This window comes from Eleutherodactylus coqui, chromosome 2, assembly GCF_035609145.1.
Source record: "Eleutherodactylus coqui strain aEleCoq1 chromosome 2, aEleCoq1.hap1, whole genome shotgun sequence".
Lineage (NCBI taxonomy): Eukaryota > Metazoa > Chordata > Amphibia > Anura > Eleutherodactylidae > Eleutherodactylus > Eleutherodactylus coqui.
The window spans coordinates 137834185-137857085 of NC_089838.1; the positions used below are offsets into that span (position 1 = coordinate 137834185).

The 22901-nt window shown below is 41.4% G+C and overlaps 1 protein-coding gene across 1 annotated transcript in view; it reads left to right on the plus strand.

Moving 5' to 3' along the window:
- The window catches only part of TPH2 (tryptophan hydroxylase 2), a 277456-nt gene that overhangs the window by 97741 nt on the left and 156814 nt on the right, over positions 1 to 22901 (plus strand). Inside the window, exon 8 of the mRNA XM_066589875.1 lies at positions 12146 to 12272. Within this exon, the coding sequence (XP_066445972.1) occupies positions 12146 to 12272 (127 nt within the window). The remainder of the gene's footprint in view (positions 1 to 12145; positions 12273 to 22901) is intronic.

The following is a 22901-nucleotide window of genomic DNA, read 5'->3' on the forward strand; positions in this document are numbered from 1 at the left end:
CCTGCGGATGTATGCTATACTTAAGGCTTGAGAACAGTCAGTTGCCTCTGGGACGTTTCTTAAGGCCCATTTACAGCAGCAGATTGAGTGACAGCTTTGAGTGATCATTTTGCATAAACTATTAAGCAGCTACTCAGCTACTTAAGTAACAATTAGGTGTACAAATGAAGCCTTCACTGAATGCAGTTAATAGCCCGAGGGCTATTATCTGTGCTCAGATCCTATGTTCTCCACTGGAAACAATGCTATCAGCACTCCCCGTGGAGAACTGCTGATAAAAGTGAATGACGATTTTTAGGTTGGACTGAATTTAACGATCAGCTAGCAGTGCCCAAAAAACACACGATAGGTGCACATTTACACGCACTGATTATTGCTAAACCAATCGCCACTGAGCGATTTTTTAACAATCAGGATGACATCTCTCATAAACCCCTCAAATATTTTTCCAGTTATTGAAGTGAGACTTACCGGCCTGTAGTTACCATGCTCTCTTTTATACCCCTTTTTGTATATTGGAACCACATTGGCAATGCGCCAATCCAGTGGTACAACCCCAGTCCATATCGTGTCCATAAATATAAGAAATAGCAGTCTAGCTATCATGTCATTTAGTTCCCTTAGAACCCTTGGGTGTATTCAATCGGGGCCCCGCGATTTATCAATTTTAATCCTCCTTAACCGGCTCTGCACTTCCTCCTGTGTTAGGCATGCAATATTTAGTGGGGGTGGGAGGATTTTGTTTTATTTCCCTGCATCTCGTGTGACATTTCTTTTTCATTTGTGAATACACTTAAAAAGAAACTATTTAATAGAATCACCTCCCCCCTATCGTCTTCTATGATTCCTCCTGCATTATTTGTTAGAGGGCCAGTGCTTTTAGTGAAAATCCTTTTACTGTTAATATAATTGAAGAACAGTCTAGGGTTATTTTTGCTTTCTTTGGCAATCAGTCTCTCTGCCTCCTCCTTAGCAATTTTTCATCTTTTCTTTACATATTTAGTTTTTTTCCCTGTATGGTTTTAGCACTTTTATGCTGCCTTCTTGTTTTAGTAGTTTAAACGCTTTCTTTTTTTCGTTTATTGCCCCCCTTACAGTTTCGTCAAGCCACATTAGTTTCCTTTTACTTGTAGTTCTTTTGTTTTTAAAGGGTATGAACTGCTCACATGAGGTAATTAGGATGTTTTTAAACTCCCATTTGTCATCTGTGCTTTTCTTTTTGCGGACTCTGTCCTAATTAATGTTACCGATAGCAGTTCTAAGCTGATCAAATTTTGCTTTACTAAAGTTTAGTTTTTTTGTTGCTCCTTGATAGGGCTTCTTATTGAATAATAGCTGGAAATTAATTATATTGTGGTCACTGTTCCCCAAGTGCCCCTCAACCTTCACCCCCATTATTCGGTCCGGTTTGTTAGTACTAAGTCAAGAGTGGCTTTCCCTTTAGTAGGCTTCTGCACAAGTTAGGTAAGGTAGTTATTTTTAATTGCTCTCCAGAACTTGTCACCCTTGTGAGATTTGCAGGTTTCGTCTTCCCATATTATATCCGGATAATTAAAGTCCCCCATAATAATTACTTCATTGCGGTTTGACGACTCTTCTATTTGTCCCAATAATAAGATTTCAGTTTCTTCTGTTGCTTTTGGTGGCTTATAGAAAACCCCTATCAGGATTTTGTTTTTTCTCCCTGTATTTCTACCCACAAAGATTCCATGTGTTCATCTCCTGCACCTATATCTTCCCATAGCCTCGGCATTAAGTAGGATTTAATGTATAGACATACCCCTCCCCCTTCCCGTTCCCCACGGTCTCATCTGGAGAGATTGTAACCCTTTAGATTCACAGCCCAATGGCACTTATATTCAAGCCATGTTTCCGTTATTCCCACTATGTCGTAATTTGTATCAGTCATTCTTGCTTCAAGCTCACCCACTCTACTGATCAGACTTCTTGCATTCGCTGCTATACAATTTATATGGTTGTTGTTCTTTATATTTATTGTGCTACTAATGGTACTATTGGCTGTTCTTTCAGTTCTAACTGTTCTAACCCCACCCCCAGCTCGACCTCCATTTCCATTACATGGTCCCAGGTTGTTATCTACACTGTCTGCCTTCCTATTTCTCTTTTTGCCACTCCCCCACCCCCCAGTACCTAGTTTGAACACTTCTTCATCCTTCTAGCCATCTTCTTCCCCAGCATAGCTGCACCCTCCCCATTAAGATGCAATCCGTCCCTATGATAGAGCCTGTAGCCGACAGCAAAGTCAACCCAGTTCTTCAGGAACTGATAATTAATACAATAGGGGACAATATGCGACTGGACCTGATAAGCTGGGGGTTTAGGTAGAAAAATGGCAACTGAATTTTAATATTGATAAATGTAAGGTTATTCACATGGGCAGGAGAAACGGATTTCCCCGATATACACTAAATGGGGTATTGCTAGGGAAAAGGGATCTGCAAAAAGACCTGGGGGTACTAGTGGACTGTAGACTTAAATGGAGCAATCAATGCCAGTCAGCTACTGCAAAAGCAAATAAAGTCTTGGGGTGCTTTGAAAGAGGTATAGGGGCGAGAGACGAGAACATTATTCTTCCACTATATAATGTCAGGCCTCACATGGAATACTGTGTACAGTTCTGGTCACCGGGGCTCAGGAAAGATGTTGCAGTGCTTGAGGGGGTCCAAAGAAGGGTGGCTAAACTAATAAACAGAATGAGAAGACTGGAATACCCAGAGAGGATAACAAAATTGGGATTATTTACCCTGGAAAAAAGACTGCTAAGGGGCAATCAAATAACTATGTATGAATACATGAGGGGACAATACAAGGACCTCTCCCATGATTTGTTTATACCCAGGACTGTGACCGTAACAAGAAGGCATCCTCTACGTCTAGAAGAAAGCAGGTTTCATCACCAACACTGAAGGGGTTCTTTACTGTAAGAGCAGTGAGACTGTGGAACTCTCTGCCTCAGGACATGGTGATGGCAAAATCCATGGAGGAGTTTGAGAGGGGACTAGACATCTTCTTAGAGCACTATGATATTACAGGATATAGACATTAAATAACCTGCAGGGTTGTTAATCCGGGTCTTGGAGTCAGATAGGAACTTTCAAAATGTTGATCCAGGGATTATTCTGATGGCCACTATGGAGTCGGGAAGGAATTTTCCCCCCAAAATGTGCTAAGTTGGCTTCTGACTCATTGGGGTTTTTTTTGCCTTCCTCTGGATCAACAAGAGGGGGGTGGAAACAGGCTGAACCAGATTGACATTGTGTCCTTTCAGCCTAGCATACTATGCTGCTCTGTTACTTGCATGCTAATGCAATGTTTCCCATTGAAGTTAATGGGAAATACTTGTGATCCTTTCACCCACAAAAACACACACATGAGGCTCGCAATTTCACAAGAGTGATGCGATGCATTTTAAAATCAAAAACACTTCGCATTACCATTAAAAAATGGCATGTTGGCCGGCGCGATATCAGACTCAGTTCCTTGCCCGTATGAATAATAAGCCCTTAAGGGTGAGTTCACATGGGTCGAATGCTGTGAATTTTCTGCAGTGGGAACAGCGCAGTAAAATAGAGCATGCTGCATTTTTGCTAAGTGGCTTCTATTAGCGTATATGCATAGCATACATATTACGCACATGTTCACATATTGACATGTAGGTATATGAACTCATTTTCTGAATCCTCACAGCAACAGCAGCACTCTTACCATTTCAGCTCTGAAGAGGATTTTGAAACGACAAACGTCATTCATTGCTTTGGGTTAAGTACAAGGCAAATAATTGTATTAAATCTTATTATTTGCTCATAACACCCGGAATGCATGTGATTCTTTTTCTGAGCAGAGAGCTTGTAGGCACCTAGACTCTCTATGTATGTGCGTGTATAATCTACATAATCAGCACCTTGGGTGGTTATGCATACACGCTAGCTTTCCTGAAAGCAAGACAAGCTTTACAGCACTGTTTCAGGAATGTAATTTAGTTCCTAGGTAGTAAGGGATGCAATTATATTTGCTCAGAATTATATTTGTGCCCTAACAATAAAAAGATGGATAACAGGTTCTAATGAAACTCAAATTAAACTCCTAATGTAAATTCCGGCACTAACTAGCATTATAACTACTGTTGTTTATTTTTTGCCTTAAATTACGGAATGCAAATTTTACAGCCAGGGATGCAATTAGTTAATCAACACTGTATAGAAACATTCCTTGAATTGCTGTAGAATATCTCAAAATAATTGCAGTTCAGTTTTTGTTTTGCCTGTATTGCAATTTGCTTTGTTTATACTGGCATTCGTATATCTGTTGAGAGTGTTTGATTAACAAAAGCTCTTTATGCTTAAATTGCGTTTGTAAATTTAATTGGATGTTGCCGGTGAATTGCAAAGAGCTTATATGTTTGTAGCTAAGTGGTATGGCGTAGTTCTAGATACCATGGGGCAGATTTACTATGGAAAACTCACCAGTTTTCTCGCCCAAATTGCATAAGAAAACTGTCTTAACGCGGTGCTACACTTTAATGATGTGTTTTAGACACTTTTTTTTTACTGCTTCTAACAAAATGGGTGTGATGTCATGGAAAGGGGACATGGCTTAAATTTGACAGTACACACCAAAAATGGCTACAAGTTTGTGACTAAATTTGGCATCAGCTAAGCCAACTAATAGTTGGTATAACGTTAGACTAGACAGTAGAGATGAGCGAGCATACTCGCTAAGGCAAACTACTTGAGCGAGTAGTGCCTTATGCGAGTACCTGCCTGGTCATCTCTAAAGGTTCGGGTGCCGGCGTGGGAGAGGGGTGAGTTGCGGGAGTGAGCAGGAAGGAGTGGGGGGGAGAGAGTGAGAGAGAGATATGCCCCCGTTCCTCCTCGCTCTCCCCCGCCGCCCCCCCCCCGCTCCCCGCTGGCACCCGAATCTTTAGAGGCGAGCGGGCAGGTACTCGCATAAGGCACTACTCGCTCGAGTAGTTTGCCTTAGCGAGTACGCTCGCTCATCTCTACTAGACAGTCCAAAGATTCACTAGATTTATTATTCAGAAGAGTAATTGGGATAAATCTGGTGCATTTTAAGACTGTCTAGCCTAATTTTTGCACTATGTATAGGTCTGATTTCACATGGGTGGATTCCATGAGCAACGTCACGTGGAGAATCCGCAGGAAAATGCAGGCATTGAAAGCATGTTCTTACGCTGTACTTACACTTCTTCACTCACACTTGTGGATCCGAATTGCGTATTTCACAAGCAGAGGAAAACATTGCAGCTTGCTCTATTTGGCCATGGATTCCACGCGGACGGCCTCCATTGAAGTCAATGCAGGCCGTCCGACCCGCAGCCGATATGCAGTAAACATGGTGTATGGCAGAGGCGTAACTTGAAGCTCCTGGGCCCCAATGCAAAACCTGTAACGTGGCCCCCAAGTATAACGCTTTATTCATAGTACTAGGCTCCCTATATGGAGAAGAGGGGCCTTATGGGCTCCCTAAGGCTCCTGGGCCCGGGTGCAACGGCATCCCCTGCATCCTCTATAGTTACGCCCCTGGTGTATGGGCTGGGGGTACCCGCGTCATTGCTAAGCAATAGCGCAGAAAATACAAACATTAAAAAAAAACCTGTATTGTCCATGACCGACAGCAAACCACCGCAGACATCCGCAATACAGCAAAATATGGTACGCAGCGTCGCCAGCTGGTCTTACAGCCGTAATCCACTGCTGGCCCCCTGCATGCGGAATCCGTTCCGCTCGTGTGAGCCCGGCCTTAGGCTGCTTTCAGACAAGCATATTTTTATTCTGTACTTGTTCCATGTTTTGCAGATTATAATACGGGGCTAATGCAAATTTATGTATCTATTCACGTCTGTATTTTTCACAGCTGTCGTTTAAAAAAGCATTACCTGTATCTGTTTTTGACTCCATATTTGCATTCATTGATAGTATTTTCTATTGAGCAAATACAGATCCATATTTGCCCAGTAGAAGCTAAAACCAATGACAGCAAATACAGAAGCAAACACAGATCACACAATGATGAAATACTGATGTCATACGGTTCAGATGTCATCTGAAACATGTCCGTATTAGGCTGGGATGACACGGGACAGATTTGCTGTGGAAATTCTGTGCGGAATTTCTGTGCGGCAATTCCGCCCGCGGCTCCTAATCCCGGGATTAGCCAGCCATGTGGACAAGATTTTGCAAACATCTCGTCGTAAAACGGGGCAGCCAATCCATCGCCGCAAAGCCAGGCGAAACTGGTGATGCGGTACGGAATTGACAGCTGCAGCATGTCAATTATTATTTTTCTCTGTTGTGGCCTCACTCTTCTCTATGGGGAGAGAAAGCTGCAACAGAATGCCGGCGGCCAAACCGCTCCAAAACCCGCAGCAAAATTCTGCGAGATTTTCAAGGGGTTTACGTCCTGTGGGAACCCAGCCTTACAGTTTTGTATTATGGACATGTGACAATATGCTCACCTGACACTGGCTTTTGGATGAGCAAAATTGCTGTGGAGTTTAGCTGTGGAGCTGTGCACCAAAATTGTGCAGAAATGTACAGTACAATGTAGGTTTCCACATCAGAAAATGGCCATGTTGTGGATTTTCAAATTTACAGCATGCTCTATTTGTTGCAGAAATGCTGTGGATTTTCACCCAAATATTCATTACTTGCAATCCAATATGTGAATTCTGTGTTGAAAATCTGCACCAAAATCCACAGGTGGGGTTTGGTGCATATATACTCCATAATGACAGATTTTGGTGCAGATATACTCCATGATATATGATTACACCTTAGAGCTCATTCATATGGACGATTTTGCGCAGCTAAATTACACGCCCAAAAACAATGTGACTAATAGAACCAATGGTTTCCTATGGAAACGTCCAGATGAACAATTTTTAGCTGCGCAAAAAAAAAAAAATTGCAACTAAAAAAATAGGACATCAGCAACTGAAATTCCCTGCTGCGCAAAAAGATAGGTCTTGACCTATGTTTTGACTGAAAAACACAGCTAGCTGACAAAGAGTGCTATAGAAGTGTATGTGGGGGGAGTGAGATTAGCAGGGTTAGCTAACCATTGTCATTGCTTAGCTAGTGCTGCTAAACAATTGCAATGGCAGGGAGAGGGAGTTTGTGAAGCAATGCCAGAGGGAGGGGGAGTGAGATTAGCAGCAGGGAGTGCACATAAAGAATGTCAGATGGGTGTATGTAGTGAGTTGAAAGCTTTGTGCTGCCCAGACAAAATAAAAATGGCTCCCTCAGCAGCGCATTTTTTCGGCAACTCTTGGTTGCGTGAATGGGTAATTTTCCTGTTAATGAGGCTCAGGACTTGATCACGGAAAATCACCCACTCACATGATTTTCATGTAATTTTGCCAGAATTTTTTTGCACGATTTTCACGCCCATGTGAATGAGCCCTTAGACAGCATTAGTAAATCTGCCCTATGATGTGTGGTTCCACTAAAGTCATGGACTCTACAGAGGAAAGGACGCAGGCATGAAGAGCATACAGAATAAACCTATACGTACAGTATATTTCTGCTGGCGGTCTACATATAACTAATGTCTACCGAGTGGAAGCAGAAGAAAGCTATTTTTGTCTAGGTGATGATAATATCCTCATTAGGGATCTCAGGCAGTTGAAGTTTAATGTTCCAAGTACAATGTAGGTATCTCACAATATATCTGCTTCATTTGATCACAAATCTGATAAGCAGCTGGTATTTCTTAATAATGTTACCGAGTAAAATCCGAGGAACATAATAATAAGTTGTTTCCCAGGAAGCTTTGTGTGTGATAGACAGTCCATTGTCAATGCTCTTCGAACATATTGAGGAAATAGAAGAGAGAATCCCGCTATTGAAACGACTTCTATTTGCTAGAGATGAGAGTCATTCTGGAGGCTTTGATTGTAATGTGGGCTGTGGAATGATTTATTTTCACTGCAGTGACAGATTCAGGGAGGTTTAACATTTAAATTGCAGCTGCCAGATAGTGGAGACCCCTAGGATCTACTTAAAGGGATTTTATCACCAGGTTTATGCTGCTTGAACCACGGGCAGCAGGTACCCGGGACAGGGATGTACATTACAGCCATGTATTCTTTATTCAGAAATTCTGCAGGATTTCACAATAAACACATATAGGAACTGAGCTCCGAGTAACAGAGGTGGGGTGTACTAGCATCTACCCTCCAGTAGGCTGACAGCTCTCTCTATTCACAAAAGGGGAGAGTGCTGTCACTCTGCATGATGCGGGCGGAGAGAGACCGGCACTGCCTTCTTCTGTGACTTGGTTCAGCTCTGAGTCAAACTTCAATATATGTTCATTTTGAAATCCCATAGCGTTTCAGAAAAAAACATACATGAGTGTAAGTAAAAGCTTAAAGATTCGCCTTCCTAAGTATGTCTTTGGGTATTCAAATTATCATGTTTTTCGCTCTGTAAGATGCACCGGACGATAAGACGGACTCCCATTTTAGAGGCGGAAAATAGGTAAAAAATATTTTGAATTCACCAAGGGACAGTGCAGGGGATAGTACCGGGCAACAGAGCAGCAGAGGTACGAAACTGTGAAGCTCCATGACAGAGGCACTCGCGTACGGGCTGAGGAGGGTAAGAAGCCGATTAGTGGTGAGTGCCGGCGGGAACTACTGCTGCTACCCCACTTCTACCAATCAACGGTACATAAGGGGCTGCAATGCAGAGGTGAGAGAACTAGTAAATGATCGCCAGTTTGTTTGTGCGATCACGTGGTAAACTCGTGATCATGCCAGCAACCTTGAATTTTGTCAAGATCGCTCTATAAGACACACTGACGTCCCCCCCACTTTGGGGGGAAGAAAAGTGTATCTTATAGTGAATTTAGACACACGATTATTACTCAAAATTTGCATAAAAGCCATCTTTTGAGCGATAATCGCTGCGTCTAAACGCATGCCCAACGTGCACTTTTCGCACGCTATTCGTTCATCGCTGACTTCAAGCCAGCTTGAGAACTGTCATTCCTGCTTATCAGGACTACACACTGAGTTCTCCGAGGGTAGCGCTGATAGCATTCTTTCAGCAACTAACCCACTGGAGAACACTGCAGCTGAAACAATCAGCAGTTTATTTAGAGGCACACGCCCCCATTACAATAATTATAATTTATTCTAATTCATTTATTAGCATTGGCTTATAAACCTAAACACGAATATTAATATGCATGAGAGGCTATTAACATCTAAAACGCCAAACAGACTTCTTCCAGGCGGAGTGGCACCATACATGATTGAATTCCCGGGACACAAGGGTACAGGAATGTAAAACAATAAGTTGGTTATGAACAAATGAGAACAGGCTTCTTTGACCCCGGGCCACTGAGTCTGCAATCTCTTCCTTGGAATGTTCTTCCATCAAGGTCTGTTTTGAGCAACTATTTAATGTCTGCAGATTCTTATTTTAAAGGAAAATTACAATGTGTGAAAGAGGCATACAAGATGGCTGCCTGATACAAAATGGCTACGCAAAGGATAGAAATGGATTCCTATCTATTTCACTAACATGGGTTTAATGTACAAACCTGTCCTGGGTTCGTGCTGCCCATGGTTCAGGCGGCATGAACCTGGTCATAGAATCCCTTTAATGGTCCATTCATTCAGCAGAGTCTATTGCATGGAGGCTGTACTCAGTGTTGGACTGAGGTACAAGTACTGCTATAACACACATATAGACAGTACTGTTGTGTGTGGGAGAATTTATATATATATATATATATATATATATATATATATATATATATATATAAATATATATATATATATCTATACATGCACACACAGCATTTATCTAGAGTCCAATAGAGCTTACCATGTTATTTCTGTTGCATTTCTTTAGAATCTGGCAGAGGAGCACTCAATATGAAATCCGAGGTATAAGGAGATACAGTAGAGGCCTCATACACCTCTATGAAAATCTAATTAGGGCTTCTCACAAAAAAAAACCTAAAATGGCAGTGTGCATAAGCTCTTGCTCTGGTGCTCCTGTAGAATCACAATGTCATGCACATAGCGGACCAAGAATCTTTATTTTAGCTCAGTAAATTTGGGGTGATGTGTGGCTCCTATAGAGGTTTGGTTTATTTATATGCAGGAAAGTGAGAGAAAAAATGTTACACGTTACTATATTGCAATGTGGCTGTAGCCACCAGCTTAGTAGCCAGTAGGGCTTTAATGATGGGATTGGACTGTCTTGCAATATCTTATCCTCCATAAGAACCGCCATAGAATTACATCTTGCCATCAGTTGAGGAAACACACATTGGTTGACACCTTTACGTAGATAGCACTCAATTATTTCTATTTGTCTTGCTACATTTCCAATTTAACCTGGTCTAGGTCACTTAAACTATATGTATAAAGTGCCTAACATGTACAACATTTGTACGGTAAGTTTATAATGTCAATGGTGGGTTATAAAGACAACGTATTGCACAAATACAAATCTCATTGCACACCATTTTTAATTTCCAATCTTTATTAAACCGGTCTAGTTGTACGTAGCCCAGATTTATAGATTACATTTTACTAGTCGCAAAGAAAATCATTGTCATTCGGCAGAAGACAACGCTCTACTCTGTTCTGTTTGCTAGAGGTCCCAAACCTTAGCCTGATTTCGAGCTCTGAAGCATTTCTCGGGTTACTGCTACTGACTTATAAGCCAGAGTGAAGGATGAGAAGGAAGAAAATTGGTTTAACATGTATGTAAATCATGGCATTAAAGTTTATATGTGATAATAGTAATTCTGCCCAAAGACTTCATAAATGACATGGGGCAATTACTGTACTGATTCAGACCGTTTAGGGCATTCATAATGATACTGCCTGGTGTGAATGTACAAAATGATAAAAATTGATTAGTCAATAATGGTCGTCTTCTGTTCTACTTCGAGCCAATATGTAAAGTCTTCATAGTAAGTGGTATAGCTGTAAGGCTGGTTTCAGATTAGCATATTTTAGTTCCATATTTGGTTCGTGTTTTCGGAAAAAAAATATGGAGCAAACATAAATCTATATATCTCTTCACATGGCCGTATTTTTAACGGCCTTCTTTAATCTCATTTTTACATTTCTCTTTCTGTATTGCTACTATTTTCTATTGGGCAAATATGGATCAGCATTTGCCCAGTTGAAAAATTAAAAACACGATAGAGGCAAAAACTGATGCAATACATAAAATTGTAATATACATGGGGTGGAGAAAAATATGGAAACGCCATACAAAATGCATGGGATTTTAACTATTAGCACTGCCCTTTAGACCCCTGCTTGGCTGAGAGCTTTCCCACCAAATTTCTGTTTACTTCACCTCTTGCCCTGTTCTGGGTGATTTAAGGAGTGAGCTGGTAACAGCAGCTGAGTGGTTCAAACCCCTGACCAATGGAACCTCGTTGCTCAGGCAGATGTTCACTTCTGCCTGGCAGCATCTGTGTCATATTACCTCCTCTTTATAAATCATACTTCAATAAGACATGTAGAGACCAATTTTGAGGCATGTATTTGTATGGTGTTTCCATATTTTTGTCCACCCCCTGTAGATCTATATTACAGACGTGTTACAGTACGCTCGTCTGAATCCAGCCTAATGGCGTAATAATTGATCTTTATAGCTCTTTCACATTAAGGAACCAGGTTGCCTTTATCAATGATGTAAGAAAATTGCAGTGTGTAAACATACCGTTAGTTTTTAGATTGTCTGTCTGAGATTTGCTCTACTTGGAACTAGACAAAGAATTGTGGGTCACTGACAATCACTTTGGCACATTAGTTTGAACAGCCATTGTTTGTGCACCATAAATAGTACATTAGTCATAGCCTATTCACGTGATTATACAGGCATGAAGTTTTGCAACTTTTTGCCACATAAAGTGCCCACATTTTTTTGTAAAAGTTAACAATTAGTATTTGGGCTCTCCTGCATGTACGTATAGGGATAAATCAACTCATTTTAAAGAATTATGTTGGTAAAATCATGCATTTTACAGCATGGCTTCTGTTGGGACACAATACATATTTTACTTGTACTAAATAAAGTAGATAATGTCTAATAATCTGCCTACTAACTGTTGGTCTATTTACCAGGGACACGTGTCATGAGCTGCTCGGGCATGTTCCATTACTTGCAGATCCAAAATTTGCCCAGTTTTCTCAAGAAATTGGTCTTGCCTCGCTAGGAGCAGCTGATGAAGATGTCCAGAAATTAGCAACTGTAAGTTGACACAATATCTATTAGTAATTCTTTGAAAAATACTTAAAATGTTCATTGTATGATAAGTGTGAAGAAATGTGTCCTTATTTGTAGTGTCTGATTAGTTATTTTCGGTTTACCCAATATGCAGAGCTCCCAGGTTATTCATCCCAAGGGCTCTTTTACACGGCCGTATTTTTCATCAGTACTTTGTGAGCCAAAACCAGAAGTGGAGAGAAAGTATAATGGAAAGATTTGCATTTCTTCTGTATTTTGGACCCATTCCTGGTTTTGGCTCACAAAATACTGATGAAAAATACGCCCGTGTGAATAAGGCCCAAACCTGTATATCTGTAATCTACATGTTCATTAGCCTTCAGCTTGCTGTTGCTGCTTCTGGCACTTCCCTTGAAATATTCTTACCTTTTTGGACAATTCTATACATTTTTCCCGGGATAGTCATGTTTTTAATATTCCTAATACTAATATGACTTAATTTTTTGAAAATCCACAATACATATTGCGAATCATAAACGTCAGTTTCCTAAATGAACTGTTACTAGGGAAAAATCTTATACTAAGGGATCCTTCACACTGGCGAGAAAATCGTGTGATTTTTGCATGACACGCAAGTAAGTAAGAAATACAGTTATGGAGCCAATGATTTTCAATGGTTTCTTTCACATTTGCGATGTTTTCACTCGTGTAATGTTGCGAGAAAAACATGTGCTATTCTCGTCAGAAAATCGGACAAAATAGGAAATGCTGCGAATATTTTTGAAAAATATGTCCCGCCTTTCTCTTCAATCTTCTGCTCTCAGTTCCATGTAACAGGCATACTCACAAGTTCTTTATTTACTATCCGGTCACAGTGGCTCTCTATGTACGATATATCCAAAGACAGGAACAAAAGTGCTTGTGTAAAAAAACTCCCATTTATTATATAAAAATGTGCTCAATCACAAGAACATGTAGAGAGCGAGCTTTACAAATCTCTCTTCCACCTCTGAATCCATGTTATATAAGCGTGGGGTTGAGCACTTAATGACCCGCTAGTATGAAGAAACTTTAGTAAATGATATGGAACAAGGAAGAGTTTGAAAACTTCACACAAGCACCTTTGTTCCCGTATTTGGATATGAAGAGCATGGAATAGTCACAAATTAATCAGCATTGGCTACCTATTACATATGAAAAAAATAGATATAATCGTAGATGGCCACATTTGAGTTTGAATTTAAATCAAGTCTGTCTAAATATTTTTAACATAATATACTTTTAGATGTGCAATACCAAGAGGAATCCTGCCGTACCTTTATCTTTTTCTCATCCGTCCCCCGTTATTGCCCCAGAAGTTTCTCGAGGGTCATAGGCTAAGGAGAGGTGGACTGTCCACTTGGTGATCCACTTCTGCCAGCAGTCCGGAAGCTCTCCCTGCCTACTCTACTAAAAAATGCCCCCTTCCTTGCTGAGTGATGTCTCCAGCTCCACCTGCTGACCTCATGCGTTCCACCTTCAATGCGCTGGTGATGGTGCATGCTTGTGACTGAGTGGTACACTGAGTGTACCACTCAGTGTGGTACAAGCGCATTGATGGTGAAACTTCTGGGGCCATAGTTTAGGATGGGAGCTGGATTGCAAAACCATAAAGGTTCTGCTGGATTCCTCCTGACATCACACATGTAGAAGTATATTGTTTTACTAGGCAAAAAAGTATAACAACAGACTTCCTTTAATAGTTGTGATATGCCACTCGTAGCTGCCTGTCGGGTATTAGTAAGCCTGAAGGGCAGTTTTACTGTTTAAATGCACAGCTATTTCAATGGTAGAGTTTGAAAAATAGTTAATCTTGAAAAAGCCTGCCATGCTATAGCAGAGATGTCTGTCGGTCTCGCAGAGCTACAGTGTTGTGTTTCTAGGTAAAATATATATTACCATCTGTTTCCATTAGACTCACATTGAGTTTTCTGATTATGAGATATATTTGGCGCATGTGAAACAACACGTTTTTCACCTTATGGAAAGATTGATGAGCTCGTCCCCTATTCCTCTATTACCGAGAGAAAACACAAATCCATGACTTTTAGTCCCCTCATAGTGTTCTCCTGCTGCAGAAAATAACTTATGGAAATTGGACTCTTTCTAGAGAGAATACAACCAATTTTGCAGAGCGCATTATAGAGAATTGCTATTTACTTATGGAAACATTGAGCTATGTCACACATGGATTTAGCAATTTGTGGCAGTTGAATAAAGGGCGCAGCATGTTGAATTTCAGGTAGCTTCTAGGACATAATATTTCATTGCATCAGAATATTAGCATTCCAGCGGTATGATATCCCTGTCTTATCAGCTACTGTATTTTTCTGACTAGAAGGGCGGCTTCCCACAAACATATTTGTGTGCGAATTTGTGCATGCAATACGCAGAAAATAGAACGCATTGATTTCAATGGGTTCATTCTCATTTTTGTTTTTGTGTGTCATTATGCATGTGCAAAAAACCCCAACGCAGCATGCTCTATTTCAGTGCGAATTTGCGCATCAAAGGCCACATAGGAGTCTATGGAGGTTGAGCAAATGTGCACCCGATACCCGCACAATCATGCATTACACTGCACAATTTCGCAGGAAAACGAACACATCTGGAGCTAATTAGGCTACCTAGCCTTTTTAATTATAGCACTAATGCATCCTGTGCCTATTTGAAAAGTCTCCGTTAGTGCCAAAAGTACAGTAAAATGTGCAAAAATGCACAAAAGCGGGATGTTGACACCACACATATGTCGTGCTAATGCGTGCGTTTTTACGCATATACCAGAGTGAAGACAGCCTAAAACACAGTGTTCAGCAACCTAAAATATTGCTGAAAAGCATCTGCGTCTTATTATCCAGATTCAGGAGGGTCTGATAGATCCAGAGACCCCTGACCACTGCCTCAATAATCTCGATCATCATCGAGAAAACTCTGCAGCCATACATTCCGTATCTGCACAGTCTGCCCTCTTCCTGCCCATCAGTCCCCTCCAGAAGATAAGGTTGGGGATCACACACATATCTCCTCATGGTGCAGGTCCTCCAGACAACAGCAAAGATCTAGGGTCTTGCAGCAGCACCTTGATGATGTCATTACCAACCATGTGACCAGGAAGCAGTGAGAGGGCTTCATATATTACTGAACTTGTATGTGGGGATTAAGTGTTAATAAAAATCAATGTTTAACATATCAGCTGCAGGTGTGTGCACATGTAGCAGAGCTGTATGTGTTGTATGTGAATGCTGCAGAGCTGTTGGTATGCATGTATGCAGCAGAGCTGTGTGTGTGCATGTATGTAGCAGAGCTGTTAGTGTGTATGTGAAAGCTGCAGAGCTATATGTGTAAGTTGCAGAGCTGTGTGTGTTGTGTGCATATGCAATATGAGTGCAGCAGTGCTGTGTATGTGTATAATGTGAACTTGTGCACTTGCGCAATTGTTTGAATGGACACACTAAGTTTAATAGTAGCTGACTGTTCACTGCTAACCCCCTTTTCTATACTCAAACACCAAAGTTAGGGCAGACTCACACGAGCGTGATATACAGAGAATACAACTCGTTGATTTCACTCTCATTTTTGCGATATGCATGCAAAAAAATGACTGCACAATACGCTGCGCAATTTAATGGGGAAAAGAACACATCTGGAACTAATTAGGCTTAATAGCCATTTTAATCAGTTCACGTTTGTGTTCTGCACCCATGTGAAATTGACCAGCGAGCACAAACAGTACAGTATTTTGCACAAAAACGCAAGCAAAAGTGCATCATTCATGGTGCAAATGCTTAACAACAGTAGCCCCTCCACTTTATTAGACCCCCAGAGACACAGGGCATGTTCATTTACGCACAGCAGACAAACACTCACTGATTGAAATGGCTATTTAGCCTAATGAGTTCCAAATGTGTTCTTTTTTCGTGTAATTACACAGTTTATTGCACATTGGTGCACGCATTATGACCTCATTTGCACACCCGCCATATACTTCTATGGGGACCTTTGGTGGGCAATTGAGGAAAAATCAAAGCGGGTCCTATATTTTTTGCGTGTGCAAGAAATGTGCACACAAAATCGGGAAATGAGACCGAACCCATTGAAATCAATGGGTTGTATTCTCTGCGTATTGCGTGCACACATTTTATGCAAGTGCGCCCGTGTGAAGCCGCCCTAGATTAATATGAATTGTTTCCCCTGTATTCTGTTGTCCAAACCTAGGTGCATCTTATAGTCCGAATAATACGGTAGGCTGATTGTAGTCATGAACCTGTCTACTCACTAGTTATTTCTATTTGTTACAGTTTAAAAATTGGGAAATGCATTTTCCTCATTCGGTTTGCAGTTTATGATTTTGTTTTTTCTTGTAATGGAGAAAATATATTATGATAGGAGCACATTTAATGGCGCACATTTAGGAAATCGCACAGCCTCTAACCTGTTTGGAACCCTTCAAAACTCTTTTGGAATAATTAAGTTGAGAAAAATGTAAATGAATCTCACACAACAACAGATTGGAAAAGCATAAGCATCTATATGAGCAACAGGTTTTTTTTATGCTAAAGCAGTAATAAAACCTTTTATCAATCTGCACTTGCCAGGCCCACAGCCAATGGAACAGCACTGCTGGAATGTGTCGCTGTATAATCTGACTATTTCCAATTCCCACTGCACAGTGTTGTATGATTTCGTAATGGTTGATTCACTGTTTATAATGTGAATGTTGGGTCTTTCTAGGACATGACAGATTTGTTTCTATGGCATTTCATATTTATCCATAATAGGAAATAGACTCAATGATAGCAGGTCTGCTGTCAGCTCCGTCCATGTGTGTAGTGTCTGCTGGTTGAAAATGCTTTCCAAAATGGAAGTGGATAGGAGAGTCCGCCTTCGCCTTTCTAAATGTCACTTTTCATATATGTTTACTAATAGAATAGCATCTATCTATCTATCTATCTATCTATCTATCTATCTATCTATCTATCTATCTATCTATCTATCCTAATGATGACTTTGTAGTATGATTCTCAAAATCTGAATTGAATATCAGGATCCGGTGTATTAGAGGATACTGGCATGAAGCGACTGAATAGCAGCAGCTGTGTATGTGTGTATAAGCCATTCTGATAATACAACTTGGCTCAGTGAGATTACAGGTGTCCAGGATTGCTTTGATATTATAACCAGGAACTGGATACATCTTTTCACTGTTCTGAAAATGTGTTGTTTATTGCATTAAAATTGACAAACTGTAACCAGTTGGTACATGATGCTTATGTGTGATGAGTAGGAGTTAGACCGTGGCCAATGTTTGATGTGTTCTTTACAATATTATTAACTCTTTACTGAATATATTGAAGGGCATCTTTATAAGATGTATATCAGGGCTATAAAGTTTGCAAAACAATGAAAAAAAACATTTATTGTTTATGGTCCAAACTAAAATATTGATATTCTTGAAAGAGCAATAGACCTCAATTCAAACTCAGTAATGAAGATCTTTTCTCAAGCACTTAAAGGGATTCTGTCATTAAAAAACGAATATTCTATTCACCTATTCCTTCCCTGTCAGTCTACTTACCAGATCTTCTCCTGTCTGCTGCAGTCTAGTGGGGTCACCTCACCTCCAGCTTCCTATAATATTACATATATTCACAGGCGGTCTCCTTCCTGCCCAGCAATGTACGCTATGTCATTAAATCACAGTCTGGCAGGGAGAGCCAAACTATTGCGCAGAGACTGCTCATGTGTGCTGTCTCTGCAATAGATCAGCATTCCTTTCTAGCCAGTGAACTCTACATCACAGTGATGTGACCTTCTTTGGCCTGCTGGAAGTACAATGCGAGGAATGCACGCTTCATAACAAGGAGAGGAGGATCCGGCCGGCTGGAGGTAAGGTAACCTGGGGCACTGGGGAAGATGCAGTAAGGAGTCTGCCTGTGGAGGAATAGGTGAGTATAGAATTTTTTTTTGTAATGACAAAACCCCTTTAAGACAGGTGGTCAGCATCGGAGGATACAAGGGTGGAGGTGGTCAAACATAATACTAATACATGCAACTAACATTTCTGCAATGAAGTGTGTGGCTGCATAGAACTTTACAGGAGATCTGATGTACAGTAATTACCTGATGGTTTTACTATTTATTGCTTATTTGGTTATTGCCTAGTAAATATTTTGTTGTATATTGAGGAGTTTGGTGAATGGAATTCATAAGTACCTTGTCCTTTTAGTAAAGTGAGGATTGTGTGAATTTCAATATACAGGGTCTACAAGTTTTGACCAAAGAGGTGGTGGAGATCATGGTCCAGATATTCACAGTAGCACTGTATATTATAAACATAAAGAGGCTTATTTACTGGCATTGCACACACTGGTGTAAGTAAAGCCTGATGCAATTACGAGCAACAAATGTATTAAGAGGTGCACATGAAAACCTGCGCTGATATAGGTTTTTTGCTATCATGTATGGCAGTTTCTGGTGTAGATTATAGTAAACTAGCTTACCCGTCGCGCGTTGCTGCAACATCAGAAGAAAGGAAAATCAAGGAAACTCGTTCTTATAACATTGAATTTACATTGTGTCTTATGTTGTTTTAATTCTATGTATTTAATCAAGTGCTTGTGGATATACAATATTTTTTGTTTTTCCGTCTGGTGCGTACACGAATAAATCCGAAGGTTTTCCGACGCGTGAGCTGGCCACATACAGTTGTCCATGTGAGAAGCACGGATTCTCCAAATGTAGCCCACACACTTGCAGCGATTGTCCTTGTGCTTTGTTGATGGTTATTGCAAAAGCGAGTCGCACCGGAAACTGTAAATGTTTGAATTCAAATGGCATATCTGTTGGGATAATTGGAATCCGTGACAACAGAACATCTTCCCCCTTGAATTTCCCATTCAAAATTGTAGCTACGATGACATTGTTCATCATCTTTTTCACTGAAAGTCTTGTACCGTTGCAAAGTCGTGGTGGATGGATGTTTCGGAGAAGAATGATAGGCACGCCTATTTTCAATGTTAAAATGTGCGGTGGCATACCTGGAAAATCGAGTGAATTCAAGAATTCCGTTGGGTAATTGACAGCTTCATCTTGATTCATCACAGTATCGATGGACTTATACGTTGTCGCTTTGCCTGGTATTCCGTTTTGAATGCTGAAATTGATGGCATTGACATTGTTGTTGGTAGCTGCTAATATAGCCCGTGCGCTGAGCCACTGATGATTTTTGTAATTCGGCGCAATATTTGGGAACACCTTTTGGATCAATTCGTCTTTGGTTGATGTCATCTTTCCAAAGTTTGTTGGCAATGTGATACATTGTGTAGATCTGTCGATAGGCATTTTCCCATTTCCAATATCCAGCAATTGTTTTGCGAAACGTTCGGCGGATGCATCATTTTGTAGTTGAACACGCATATTGGTTTTCAAAGTCAATTTCTTAACATGTTGCCATAGAACTGATGATTTAAGACATGCATTAAGACATAATCAATGCTCGTGCCAAATTTCAAGTTTCTATGACATTGAGAAGCGAGTAAATTAGATTCCGTACGTAAAATTTGGACGCTAATTCTTTGGTGCTTACAATTGAATAATCGAGTTGGGACCCAATAACTTTTTCTATTTATGACATAATCAATGCTCGTGCCAAATTTCAAGTTTCTATGACATTGGGAAGAAATTTCAAGTTTCTATGACATTGGGAAGCGAAAAAATTAGATTCTGTACGTAAAATTTGGACGCTAATTCTTTGGCGCTTAGAATTGAATAATCGAGTTGGGACCCATTAAAGGGGTGGTCCCGCGAAACAAAGTGGGGTTATACACTTCCGTATGGCCATATTAATGCACTTTGTAATATACATCGTGCATTAAATATGAGCCATACAGAAGTTATTCACTTACCTGCTCCGTTGCTAGCGTCCTCGTCTCCATGGTTCCGTCTAAATTCGCCGGCAGCTTGCTTTTTTAGACGCGCTTGCGCAGTCCGGTCTTCTCCATTCAGCACGAGCCGCTTCAGTGTGCTCCCCGCTACAGCTCTTCTGCGCATGCGCAGACGAGCTGTCACTGCTCGGGAGCGCGCTGGAGCGGCCATTCTGTACCTTCCTCTGTTAGAGGAAGGTGCAGAGCTGCCGAGCTGTCCGGAGAAGCCGCCCAGCTGTCCCGCTGTCCAGCTGTCCTGGTAAGTGATGGGCCGGGGGGGGGGCTGCCGCTGCGCCGGGCTGCGCCGGGCTGCGCCGGGCTGCGCCGGGGGGGGGGCTGCCGCTGCGATGGGGGGGGCTGTCGCTAGGCCGGGGGGGCTGCCGCTGCGAAGGGGGGGGCTGTCGCTAGGCCGGGGGGGCTGCCGCTAGGCCGGGGGGGCTGCCGCTGCGATGGGGGGGGCTGCCGCTGGGCCGGGGGGGGGGGGGCTGTCGCTGGGCCAGGGGGGGGGGGGCTGTCGCTGGGCCGCGGGGGCTGTGATGGGGGGGGGGGGCGGCCGCTGCGCCGGTTACCTTCTGCCTGGCGGTGGGTGACAGGTCGGCGGTGTTCACTCCAGGGGTCCGGTCGGCGGCTGCGGGGCGTCTGGTTGCCATGGAGACACAGCTGGTAGCGTCTCGGGAGCGCGCACGTCGGGCTACAGCAAGCGATGCGAAAAGAGCTGGCGGCCATCTTGGGAAAAAGTTTTATAAGTTGCTGAAACGCTGGAACGGTAAGTAGAAACCAGCTAGGAAAGTAATTTACAGGGGTAATTAGTAATGTATGCTTAATTAGGGGGACTGGGAAAAAAAAATTCACTGCTTCCTCGAGACATCTCCTTTAACTTTTCCTATTTATGACAAAATCAATGCTCGTGCCAAATTTCAAGTTTCTATGACATTGGAAAGTGAGAGAAGTAGATTCCGTACGTAAAATTTGGACGCTAATTCTTTGGCGCTTAGAATTGAATAATCTAGTTGGGACCCAATAACTTTTCCTATTTATGACATAATCAATGCTCGTGCCAAATTTCACGTTTCTATGACATTGGGAAGCGAGAAAATTAGATTCTGTGCGTAAAATTTTGATGCTAATTCTTTGGCGGATAGAATTGAATAATCGAGTTGGGACCCATTAGCTTTTCCTATGTATGACATATTCAGTGCTCCTGCCAAATTTCATGTTTCTACAACATCGGGAAATGAGAGAATTAGTGGCAATGATGGAAATCGAACGATCTACGTGGGGGGGTCGTAACTGTCAACGACGCACGCATGCGCGCCATTTATCGTAGCATAAATGTACTATGCCTATAATCTTCCCAGGAGTGTACTCAACAACTTCCCAAAGTTTCATGGCGATCGGATGAATGACGTAGTAGTGCATAAAGGACAAACAGACACGCACGCAAATTCCGTACATAAAATTTGGACGCTAATTCTTTGGCGCTTAGAATTGAATAATCGAGTTGGGACCCATTAACTCTTCCTATTTATGACATAATCAATGCTCGTGCCAAATTTCAAGTTTCTATGACATTGGGAAGCGAGAAAATTAGATTCCGTACGTAAAATTTGGATGCTAATTCTTTTGCGCATAGAATTGAATTATCAAGTTGGGACCCATTAGCTTTTCCTATTTATGACATAATCAATGCTCGTGCCAAATTTCAAGTTTCTATGACATTGGGAAGCGAGAAAATTAGATTCCGTACGTAAAATTTGGACGCTAATTCTTTGGCACTTACAATTGAATAATCGAGTTGGGACCCATTAACTTTTCCTATTTATGACATAATCAATGCTCATGCCAAATTTCAAGTTTCTATGACATTGGGAAGCGAGAAAATTAGATTCCATACGTAAAATTTGGACGCTAATTCTTTGGCGCATAGAATTGAATAATCGAGTTGGGACCCATTAGCTTTTCCTATTTATGACATAATCAATGCTCGTGCCAAATTTCATGTTTCTACAACATCGGGAAGTGAGAGAATTAGTGGCAATGATGGAAATCGAACGATCTACGTGGGGGGGTCGTAACTGTCGATGACGCACGCATGCACGCCATTTATTGTAGCATAAATGTACTATGCCTATAATCTTCCCAGGAGTGTACTCAACAACTTCCCAAAGTTTCATGGCGATCGGATGAATGGCGTAGTTACGCATAAAGGACAAACAGACACGCACGCATACAGACATACATTCAATTTTATATATATAGATATGACATGCCACATAGTCATGCACCTTAAGGCTAGAGAACGCTAACTTTTGGGGAAAAAATGGTATCACAGTGGTTAAATGTCAGAAAAGTTGCAGTTTTTGCTAAAGCTGCAACTTTTTGCTACCAGAATTCTGGTGCGAGCAAAATGTTAAATATGCTTCATGACTACTTTCATATGTTTAACTTTGAAGCATGAGTAAAGTGAACACAACACTAGGTACAGGAACACAAAATAATAAGATCACAATTAGACAAACAGAGACTAACCAGGTGAATTCCACAAAAAGGGGTTCTTCAGATGGGCATGTATTTGTCCCGTTATGCGGCCATAATAATCACGGCTGCATAACAGGACAAAACGAAACCACTGATTTCACTGGTTTTGCTTTCACTTTCGGGATTCTCTCCTATTAATAGGATGGGCAAGAAA